The 12,223-nt window shown below is 41.2% G+C and overlaps 1 protein-coding gene across 2 annotated transcripts in view; it reads left to right on the top strand.

Moving 5' to 3' along the window:
- The first annotated feature begins 1,443 nt into the window (after window positions 1-1,443).
- Window positions 1,444-12,223, top strand: part of NCKIPSD (NCK interacting protein with SH3 domain) — a 129,336-nt gene continuing 118,556 nt past the window's right edge. The window contains exon 1 of one of the 2 annotated variants that reach the window (XM_070738413.1): window positions 1,444-1,810. In XM_070738413.1, the coding sequence (XP_070594514.1) occupies window positions 1,640-1,810 (171 nt within the window). In that variant the 5' untranslated portion in view covers window positions 1,444-1,639. The remainder of the gene's footprint in view (window positions 1,811-12,223) is intronic. The other variant, XM_070738415.1, reaches the window with a different exon arrangement.

The following is a 12,223-nucleotide window of genomic DNA, read 5'->3' as shown; positions in this document are numbered from 1 at the left end:
TTGAATTTGCTTATATGAAGGAACATGAATTTGCATACCCAGTGCTGTTTTTAACCCAGTCACCATATGACTGATTACATCAACTCTAAACAGGATAGGAATGTTTAAGAGATGTTGTTTCTTTTGTCATTTACAAGGTTTTTATTTATTATTTATTTATTTTATTTATTTTGTCAAAACATGTACGAGATAGCACGGTCACCCATGCCCTTATCACCTCAAGGTTCAACTACTACAATGCTCTCTATATGGGGCTACCTATGAAGAGCGTCCGGAAACTGCAAATTGTGCAGAATGCAGCCATGCGAGCAGTCATGGGCTTGCCCAGACACGTAGCGGTTTACATTGAGTTTGAATCTATTGTGTGCTCGTGTATTGTTGTGGTTGAAGCTGAAGTATTCATTGACTGGCAGGACATTGTGGCAGGACATTTTTGATGTAGTCCATTACCAAAGATTCCTAAAGCAAGCATTTGTGGTAAAAGCGGGAAGGAAGTGCCTTTTCTTAACCTATCATCAGTTACAGGATGAAAAAAAAAGAGTGCTTGGAAATAAACAGAGGGAACAAATAATGATCTGGGTAGCGAGCAACTCACATAGAAACAGAAGATTGACGGCAGAAAAAGACCTCATGGTCCATTTAGTCTGCCCTTATACCATTTCCTGTATTTTATCTTAGGATGGATACCAGTATATGTTTATCCCAGGCATGTTTAAATTCAGTTACTGTGGATTTACCAACCACGTTTGCTGGAAGTTTGTCCCTAGCATCTACAACTCTTTCAGTAAAATAATATTTTCTCACTTTCTGATCTTTCCCCCAACTAGCCTCATATTGTGTCCCCTTGTTCTTGTGTGGCCAACTCACCAAGGACAAAAAGGGTTTTATTTATAACCGAGACAAAAGTCAAGTAAGGAGCCACTGTGAGCTGACTGTTGTATACATGTTTGTTACTGCGTTTTAAATTGTTTTTAAATTGCTTTTTTAGATGTCCTAATATTACACTGTATCTATGATTATTTTTGGTTGTGAGCCGCCTTGAGTCCCTAGGAATATGTACAGTATATGCAAGGGATACAATTATATTTCCCCGCTTGTAAATTGTACAATATAAATTTATTTTTTTTATTTTGTCAAGTACAGTACTTATTGGTAGTATACAAAGATATAACTATGTTTATATACATGATGCTAGTAAGAGAGAGACATTAGGACAGGGGACGGAAGGCTCGCTTCCCTAAGCTAAAGGCCTCGCGAACCCAAAAGACGATTTGCAGCGCGTGTGGAGAATGCAGGCTGGCCAACCCGAGTCGCACGGCGTGGATTTCCACGGACCCCCTCAGAATTCCTTCCCGCCGGGACGGAAAAGTTCGAGGCGGCCGGGCTCCTCGGCGAAAAAAAGGGCGCCTCGGCAGATGGCGCTCAGGCACCGCGACGGGGAATGGGGGCGAGGCTGCGTCCTGGCGACACGGGGAGGCTGACGCAGGCCCGGTATAAGGGCGGAGCGCCTTAGAGTGGCGTTTACAGCAAAGGAGCCGCCGGCGCCGCCACTTGGTTGGAGGGGTCTCCGACCGGAGTTTTGCCGGCTAGTTTCTTCTTCTTCACCGGCCCGCCTCCGTCCCCCCCAGTTGCCAGCGCCATGTACCGGGCCCTGTACGGTTTCCGGTCGGCCGAGCCGAACTCTTTGGCCTTCGCCGTGGGCGAGACCTTCCTGCTGCTGGAGCGGAGCAACCAGCACTGGTGGCTGGTGACCCGAGCGGGCTCCGGGGAGACGGGCTACGTGCCGGCCTCTTACTTGCAGCGCCTACAGGTCAGGACGGTTGAGGAGGGTAGCAGGAGGGGGGTCGGTTGGTTCAACCCGGCGGTGGGCGAGAGGACAGACTTGGACGGGGTTCTGCTGCTGCTGCTGCTTTGCTGGAGGTGGCAACGCGCGCGCCTCTCAAGACCGCGGGGTGAAGTGGCCGCAGGTCCGAGGCCAAAGCTCTGGGCCGGTGCTGCGACCTGCCTGAAAGATCAGCCAGGCTGGAGGGGTTTTACTTCAAACTATTATTATTATTATTATTATTATTATTATTATTATTATTATTATTATTATTATTATTTGTTATAATATAATATAATAATATAATATGTAATAATAATAGTAGTAATAATAATAATAATAATAATAATAATAATAATAATAATAACAACAGTAATGATAATAATAAACCCTCTTCCTAGTTCTGTGTATGGCAAATGGAACTAAGCCTGGCCATCAATCATCATTGCACATTTCCATACCCATGTAAGGTATGGCTAAGGAATGACATAGGTAAGTTACTGGATTGGTGTAGCTGACAATAGATGATGATCAGCCGGAATGGTCTGGTGGAACTTTTCACCTAGGTGCACCTAGGAATACAAGGAAGGTAGGCACTTGCTTATTTTACAAGAGGCATCTTTCAAAAAGTCAGACATGCTACCATAGAAAAAAATGGTTCACCTCCATATGAAGCCACACAATGCCTGTTGCACTGTTTGGAGGTGTTTGAACAGGAACAGGCCTTTTTTTCAGGGGAGATAAATTACTTTATTTACTTATTTGCTTTGTTAATTACATATTGGAGGTTCCCTCGATTTTCGCCGGTTCAAGAAAAATCTATATCACGGTTTTTGAAAAATATTAATTAAAAAATACTTCATGGGTTTCTTCCCTATACCACGGTTTTTCCTGCCCGATGACGTCATATGTCATTGCCAAACTTTTGTTTGCCTTTAATAAATATTTTTTTTAATAAACTTTAATAAATAAACAGGGTGAGTAATAATCTAAATGGTTGCTAAGGGAATGGGAAATTGCAATTTAGGGGCTTAAAGTGCTAAGGGAAGGCTTGTGATACTGTTCATAGCCCAAAATAGTGTATTTACTTCCGCATCTCTGCTTCGTGGAAATTTGACTTTCGCAGGCGGTCTTGGAACGCATCCCCCGCGAAAATCAAGGGAACACTGTATACAAAAATATAACAGTGTTTCTATACATGATACTAGTAAGAGAGTAACAGGACAGGGGACTCAAGGCACACAGGTGCACTTATGCACGTCCCCTACTGACTTCTTAGGAATGGGGAGAGGTCAACAGTGGATAGTTTAACAGTAGATAGTTTTAAGGGTAAAGTTGTATTTATGTATTATTAATTACCTATTGGCACTCAAGGGAGGCTCAAGGAATAAGGAGGTGGTTTTGAGAGAGAGAGAGTGCTTTATGTTCTGCTTGGTTGGGAAGGAAAATCTACAATGATTCCTTGCTATTGGTGTTCTGTTACAAATTTTTCTGAAGTTGTATTATTGTTCCTGGGATGCGCTTTCCCCCACTGTATGTGTTTTCTTGGAACAGTGAGCTTCTTTGTGGGTTAAGCAAATAATTTAAACTGTAACAAATAGGTTGTAGAAGATGTTGCACGACCTTGTTTTGATAACTGCATTGGTATCAAGAAGAAGTAGAGGGAGATGTTGTCCTTTCTACAAACTTTAATAAGAGGTAAAACTTGATGAAATTTTTGTGATAGTGCTGGGCATGTAAGGAAGAAAAAGTGAATGTAACAGACAACTGATTGATTGATTGATTGATTGATATTTATATGCCACCTAACTCCAGAAGGACTCTGATTTTGATTATGTTCCATCAAGTTATTTTCAACTCCTAGCGACCACATAAATATATTTCCTTTACAACGATCTATCTCTAACCTGGTATTTCAGATTCCACCAATTGCTATTGTGAATCCTCCTATTGTCTTGCTTTTGTTCCTTCTCTTCACTGCTCCCTTACTCAGCTTTAGAGAGTCAAGTCTTTGCATAATGTGTCCAAAATAAAATAATTCAAGCCTGATTATTTGTGCCTGCCTCAGGTGAGAATTCGGGATTGGTTTGTTCAACAGCCCATTTGTTCTTGACTGTCCGTAGTATTCGCCAACACCATAGTTGACATGCATCAACATTCTTCAAATCCTTCATTTTTAAAGTCTAACTTTTGGGCTAGTAGAATGGCTTTCATGATTCTGATTTTTGTAGGCATCATTTGGCATTTGAATATCTTTTCCAAGGCCTTCATGGCTGCTGTTCCAAGTGCTAGCCTGTAGTGCATTTCTGGACTGATTGTTCCTTTACTGTAGATGATTGATCCTAAAAGGCAAAAGTTATCCACTACTTTTGATATCTTCATTGTCAGTTCTAAGGCTGTATTTTCTGCCCATTGTCCTTACTTTCTTTATGTTTAATTTAATCCCATATTTTCACTGTGTTCTTTGACTTTTAGAATATTGAATAAAGGAGGAGAGATCATGTAGTGGTATAGAATTTCTTCATCACTCTGGAGTCAATTTTTTTTTACCATGTTCCGGCCACACTGTGGCTTCCTGAGCTGTACATAAGTTTCTCATGAGGACAATGGGATCCTTGGGATTCTCGTTTTTCTGAGCACTTTCCGCAGCTTGAAATGATTGATATAATTAAAGGCTTTTCTATAATCAATGAAGCACACACTGGTTTCTCCTTTTTTTGGCATTCTTTGGCTTTCTCAGTTATCCACCGTATATCAGCAGTGTTCCTCTGCCTTTTCTAAAGCCAGCTTGTACATCTGGCATCTCTTTTTCCATGGAGGGCTCTAATCTTCAGTGGATGATCCTAAGCATTATTTTGCTGGCATGTGAAATTAAGGATATAGGCCTTACTCCAACATTTCATTGCACAAGGGGAATCAAAGAGATGTTAATTTTAATATTATGATGTAGAACTAACACATGGGTGAAATCAAACCAAATATTATTTATTTAAGCTACTTATTACTGAAATGTCTTAGTGATCTACCCAAAAAAAATGATTAGCGGAACTTCTCATTTACTCCTGACATGTTCAAACATTTGAAGCATGTAATGGTTTCACATCACCAATTTCCAGTATATTATAACTCCACTATAAATCCTACACAAATGTTTGCCATGGGGAGAATCCATGTAGCACACTGAAATAGAAACATAGAACCATAGAAGATTGATGGTAGAAAAAGACCTCATGTTCCATCTAGTCTGCCCTTATACTATTTCCAGTATTTTATCTTAGGATGGTTTATCCCAGGCATGCTTAAATTCAGTTACTGTGGATTTACAACCACGTCTGCTGGAAGTTTGTTCCAAGCATCTACTAGAACAGGGGTGGGCAATTAATTTTGCCATGGGGCCGCATGAGAAATTGGGATGGTTTTAGAGGGCCGGATTAATATAATTAACTCAATTCTACCCAATACTGTATATTATTGGGTACAACTTAGTTAATTATATTATAATTATAAATTATAATTATGTATTATATGATTATATATTATATTATATTATACTATATTATATTATATTATATTACATTAATACAATTATATATTATAATTATATTATAATTATAAATTAATTGCCCACCCCTTCCTTCCTCCCTCCATTTCTCCTTCCTTCCTTCCTTCCTTCCTTCCTTCCTTCCTTCCTTCCTTCCTTCCTTCCTCCCTCCCTCCATTTCTCCTTCCTTCCTTCTTTCCTCCCTCCATTTCTCCTTCCTTCCTTCCTTCCTTCCTTCCTTCCTTCCAACCTCCGTGGGCCAGTCACAGACAACGGGCGGGCCGCATCCGGCCCCCGGGCCGCACTTTGCCCAGGTCTGTACTAGAAGGTATATTGTCACAGATAAAATGGGGATGGATGGGCCAACAATATTGTGAGTTTTGCGATTAGAGAAGGATCTACTGTATCTTGCAATTATTCTCAGATATTATCTTGATTAATAGCCCCTACAAGGGGAGAATTTGAATGTTGTCTTCATTACATGATTATGTTTCTATATGTACGTGCCCAGGTATACATGTGTGTCCATGTGTACCAATAATTTGGCATTTGTTTGGGGAAGATTTCTGAAGCAGCCGTTTTGCATCTGTGGAAATAGTGCAACATAATAAATGCATGGGAGAGCCGCTTTGAGGTTGCAAGTCTATTTCTCTGATGTAAAATATAATAGAAAGGGGCTAATAACAGGCCCGCTCAACTCCTGATGAGGGGGCCAGTCGGCTAAGCATGAACAAATGTAACAATAGTGGCAGTAATTATAGCCAAGTCAGACAAGTTTTCAATTATGGAAAGTGAAAGAACAGATTGCTTCAGCCCAAATAGGAATCGGAGTGATGAGTGATAACACCCTCTTTGCTAATGTGAGGGCGTATTTAGTAAAGGAAGTCCTAAGGAGAGCATAAACATGGAAATGAGCTTCTCCTTTGCATCAGGCACCCTTTGGGCTAAAGTGAGTTGTCCTATTTCTGTAAATTGGAAGTGCTTCTTTGGGGTTTGAGGGGTCTTAGTGGAAGAGCATAGTTTGCCTTTATGCAGGGGGCCCTCCTTCCCCACAAACAAGTGGCAGTTTTGTTGTGAATCTACACCAGGGCCAACTCTTCTCTCTGCCGTAGTACTGATCCAGTTCACTGCCTCCCATATAGCAGATGTTTGAGAAAGGAAAATCATTCATGCATGGGCAAACTACATGACAAGCATCATTGTCCATTTAGCCTTAAGTTATGTGTTGAATTTATATTTACCAACAAAGAAATAAAGGGAGACTAAAGATATGTAAACAACTGTTCTTGTCTTGGCGCTCATGTAAATGAATATGAATGAGAAGCGAATGCAACGTAAGATTGTGCATTTTGCCCCTTGGTATTCTCTGATTGTTAAGAGTCCTAACTCAGTAGTAGTAGAATATTAATTTGGAAAAAAAGAGCAAAGAGAGCTATGCACTGACCTGCTGGTTAAATTGTACAATAGAGCATATTTTGCCTAAAAAGAAAATGTGACATACATATTTGCTTGTGTTCTGAAAGAAAACAATTGCCCACAATTCCCTTTTTGTTTTTTTGTTTGATTGAGGTCTTCTAAATCTATTGCTGAAGCCAATGTTAGTTTCCTGAAATTTTGAGGCTGGAATAATCAGAAAACTGATCCAAAGCAATAATTAACCAACTTACATCAGCTCAAGAGCCATACTTGATGGGTAGCCCGTAGCCCATTAGGGGATTTAACCAATATGAAGCTTAAAAAATGGTGTTTCCCCTTAAAATCCCAAGTCCTTCAACAGTGCAAAAATAAATACATCTAAAATTCTGTCTAGAACTATACTAACCTGGACATTTCTTAGTCTAGGCTCACTCCATTTTGGATGACAATTTATCCTAGAAATGGGCTTGTGTAGCTTTTGCTCAGAAAAAAAATCTAAAAGTTGGCAATTTTCTTTGCGCTGTTATCTTCAAGTTTGGAATTCTAGAGCTTTGCATCAGGTATATTCTTAGTATTTTCCCATCCTCATTTTAATATATTGACAGCTGTTGCATAGGATGGAAGTACCATTCCCAAACTTATGTATATCTTTGGAATTTATTTATATTTTATTTATTTATTGGATTTGTGTGCTGCCCCTCTTCGAGGACTCGGGGCGGCTCACAACATATCAGAACAATAAACAATATACATATCTAAAAAAATCCAATTTATTTATTTAGTCTCGAATACATTTTATAACAATTGCTGGCTTTATTGACCATCTTGTAAAGATGGACTTAGGTAATTCGCCAAGCTGCTTCATTTAAATTTTGTAAATAGTAAGACATCACAATTAAGAATTCTTTTGATCTAAGCTATACAATTAGATGTCTAATTGTAGTTATGACAGCTACACCTATGACCATGGGAGGATTAACTACCCTTAGAATTACATCTTGCTCAATATAGGTCAGTCTGGTTATGATTGCATACATGTTAGATATATAATTATTAAGCTACTGTATATTATCATGTTCAATTTAAAACTTCAAATGCCACAATAGGCTTCAGCTATTTTTAGGTTTCATTACACTGGATGTCATTTATTTTGGGGTGTAATTCAAGACATAAGTGATAGTTCTAAAGATAATCCTTAGTTTGTCTCGCTCTCTGTAAATCTGAGTGCTCCTCAAGATTTGCTGATAACATTTCAAGGTTTTCATAACAGTGGTTGATGGAAATGTAGGAGAATACAGTGGTCCCTCGACTTGCGCGTTCTCGATTAGCGCGAAACGCTGCAACGCGGTTTTTCAAAAAATATTATTTAAAAAATAAAATATTAAAATATTATTTTTTAAAAAAATTTTTTTTAAAAAAAATTTTTTTTAAAAAAAATTTTTTTTTTAAATTCTGTTCCCTGAATGGAGACCGCCGGCCGCTCAATCGGGCCGGCAGGGAACAGAATGGAGCCTTCCGCGGCGGGGCTGGTAAGGGGGGGAGCCGAGGGGGGAGCCGAGCCCAGCCCCGTGGCATTCGCTTTCCTCCCTGCCCCGGAAGCTCTCCGAGGTTGCGAAGGAGCCCACAATCAGTCTCGGCTGCGGGTGGGAGGAAGGCGAATCCCCCGTGGGCTCCGTTACATTTTCCGCTGCCAGCCAGGCCATGCTGGCGGCAGCGGAACAATCGCTGGGTGGAAGGCGTGCTCGGCTCTGCCGCTCCAGCCGCTTTCGGCCGAGCCTCCCCGGCCAAGCAGCCAGGGAAGTCGAGCCAGGCGTGGCGGCGGCCTGCGCCGATGTTCCCCGCTGCGACGGAAGGCAGTCGCTTGGCTAGGGAGGCTCGGCCGAAAGCGGCTGGAGCGAGCACGCCTTCCACCCAGGGAGTCCTGCCCTTTCATTCCCGCCGACCACAGGGGCGAGGGGTGGGGATGAAGGGGCAGGACTTCCCGGGCGGAAGGCGTGCTCGGCTCTGCCGCTCCAGCCGCTTTCGGCCGAGCCTCCCTAGCCAAGCGACTGCCTTCCGTCGCAGCGGGGAACATCGGCGCAGGCCGCCGCCACGCCTGGCTCGACTTCCCTGGCTGCTCGGCCGAAAGGGGCTGGAGCGGCAGAGCCGAGCATGCCTTCCGCCCGGGAAGTCCTGCCCCTTCATCCCCACCCCTCGCCCCTGTGGCCGGCTCATCCAGGGGGGCGTGTGTGGACTGGCAAGCGGCAAGCGGGAAGACCAAGGGACATTCAGTTCCTTCAGCCGCCCAACACCTGATCCGCTCCGCAGCGCGGCAGCAGCGAGGAGCCGAAGATGGGGTTTCCCCTTTGCCTTTACCCCATCTTCGGCTCCTCGCTGCTTCCGCGCTGCGGAGCAGATCAGCTGTTGGGCGGCTGAAGGAACCTCCCCTTGGTCTTCCCCGCCGCCCACACGCAAACTCCACCATCTGCGCATGTGCGGCCATGAAAAAAATGGCGCACATGCGCAGATGGTGGTTTTACTTCCGCATCCAATATAACGCGGAAATCGGTTAGCGCGGGAGGTCTTGGAACGTAACCCCCGCGCTAACCGAGAGATCACTGTAATTATTTTGTCATTATATTCTCAATATAAACATTCCTATTCCCCCGCCCCGATGTAAGGAGTTCATAGGTGGCCTTGATGAAAATATATGGCAAGCATTAGAAAACAGCTTAGCCTGGCAAAACAGAAAAACATGAGAAAGAAACTCAACATTGCCTGACTTTGATTTTCTTTGCCATATTGGGAAGGAAGGGGATTTTTTTTTTAAAAAAATAAGCTTTTATTGTTTTTCTCTGCAATACATTCATAAATATACCTTCTTAACAAAATACACAAAGTTATACACTTTTATTTGATAATACATAAACCAATATTTTAATTTGCACCTTTTATACTTTAATTACCCACCTGTTTTTCCCTATACAGTGGAACCCCGACATAAGAGCTGCTCTACTTAAGAGCAACTCGAGATAAGAGCTGGGAGGGGAGAGATATTTTTGTTCTACTTACAAGCCCAAATTCGAGATACAAGCGCCAAGGAGCTGTCTCCTGAAGCCAAACGCTAACTTCCGCGTTCGGCTTCAGGAGACAGCTGCGAAGCGGCGCGCGTGTTTTAAAAGGTTGCAGCCGGCCTGGGGGGCTCGGGGGGGGGGGGTGCTTGCAGCTTTCTTTCTTGCTCTTTTTCTTTCTCTCTTTTACCTTCCCTTCCTCTATTTCTTCTTTTCTTTCTCCTTCCCACCTTCTTCCCTCCCTCCCTCCCTCCCTTCACTCATTCCTCTCTTACTCTCCCCTTTCATAAGTTTCCTTGCTTCCTTCCTCTGTTCCTGTCCCTTCCCTCTTTCCTTCCTTCCTTCCCACCCTCCGTCCATTCATTCACCCATTCCTCTCTTGATCGCTTAAAGCCGGTCCCTGGTGCAAAAAGGGTTGGGGACCTCTGTCCTACAGGATTGGGTGGCAGAGAAGTTGAACATATGTAAATTTAAAAGTTTAAGAAAGTTTACAAGTTAAGTGAAAGAAACTTCATTATTCATTTATATGTACATGTACATTTCTTCATTAAAAACATGTCTTTCTGCATAATTTAGACTAACTTTGTGAGTTTTTTGAGGGCTGGAACCAATTAAAATTATTTACATTAATTCCTATGGGGAAAAGTCGTTCGAGATAAGAGCTGCTCGACTTAAGAGCCCAGGTCCGGAACGAATTAAACTCGTATCTCGAGGTACCACTGTATGTCATATCACTCCCTTCCTACTGTCTCCCTCTCTCCCCTCTACCTTCTTTCTCCCTTTCTCATACTTTCCTTCTTCCCTCCTCTTCCCTTCCTTCTCTATTTCCTTTTCTCCCTCTGATTCTTTTCCTGAGTGTATATATTCACAATCCATTCTATAGTTGACAGACAAGTAACTCATGTACCTAATTTCATTTAATCTGTTAATCTCATTCCTCCTCCCAGTATTCATATCTATGTTTATTTCTTATATTTTACTAGGTATATTAACTACTATCTTAATGCTGTCTTCTCGACAATTTTGTCACCTGGATATACCACCTTCAATTTTCTATTTTCCTCCAATTTAATCAATGTTACTTGTCTTCTATACATATTCATTTTCTAGTGAATCATAAAATTTCCACCTACATTATAGTACTCAGAGTCTTCCTTATCTTTAATTTTCATTGTCAATCTATTCACTTCCGCACAATCCAGTATTTTTTTTAATTACTTCCTTTCCAGAAGAGGCTTTTGTTGCTTTCCATTTTTGCGCAAATTCAATTCTAGCTGCTGTGATTATATGACTAATTAAAAATGTATTTTCTTTATTAAAGTTCTCTGGTGATATAACCAACAGGAATATCTCAGGTTTCAATAATTTCTCTATCCACATTCAAATTAAATTCTAATACACTTTGGCTTCATTATATGTCCACCAGGGAAGGGGAAATTCTGTGATGCTTTCAAGATTCGTTGATTATAGTCTATATTAATAAAATTCTGATATTTCTAGCGGAGGTGTTTTCCTGGCCAGATCTACCTTAGGTTTATTTTAATTTTTAGGTTTCTGTTCTCTCTACTGGCATCATGCTAGTTGCTTGAAGAATGTTCTCTTTCCTTATACTTTCATTTCTGGTTTTTATTGGCTTTGTGTTACTTACTAGCATGCTTTCTTTTTTCTCTCCACATTTTATTTGTAGTTACTGTTGCTTGGAGTTGCTTCTGCAGAGATGTGCAAAATGTTTTGAATGCAAAGCATTTGGGGCTAGAAATTTCCTGTTTCAATCTAAAAATTGCTGCTTTGACTTCATAGGAAGTGTCTTGACCCTGTGGGTAATCTCAGAACACCTTCCTTTTTCCTTCACATTTGAAGTGGTGGCCTTTTGAGTGTGGAACTCTTCCAGAACAGATTGTGTGTTTTTACATTTCCGTAAAACAGACAAAAACATGATAATTTTAAAATAGAAACATAAATGAAATATGGACACACTGAAAAAAGGCCCTTATTGTATATTGTATTTGCATGTTTATAGCTCATTATCATCAACCCAGAGAGACAAAAGATAAAGTTTCGTAAGCATGGAATTTTGTATGGACCCCAAATCTAGTAGTTTAGAGGTAAATTTGAAAAAACAAAATAGATTCCGTTGATTTAAGACTCTTGTGAAAATGCACAGTTGGTATTCTTTATGGGAGAAGAGCATTTTAGATGCTCCTGGAGACTTTTTAGAATTAATTTAAGTGATGATGAATGATTTTGCCGCTGTATTTAATTGATAAGAAATAGAAAAATAATAGCTAGCCTTCTGATGAGGAGACTAATTTTAAAAAATCCTGCTTTCCTTTCCTTGATTTTATGTACCAAACTCAACAAAGGAAGATTACCGTATAATCGAAGGGTTGGTTG

This window comes from Erythrolamprus reginae, chromosome 2, assembly GCF_031021105.1.
Source record: "Erythrolamprus reginae isolate rEryReg1 chromosome 2, rEryReg1.hap1, whole genome shotgun sequence".
Taxonomy (NCBI): Eukaryota; Metazoa; Chordata; class Lepidosauria; order Squamata; family Dipsadidae; genus Erythrolamprus; species Erythrolamprus reginae.
This window is presented reverse-complemented; position numbering and strand designations above follow the sequence as displayed.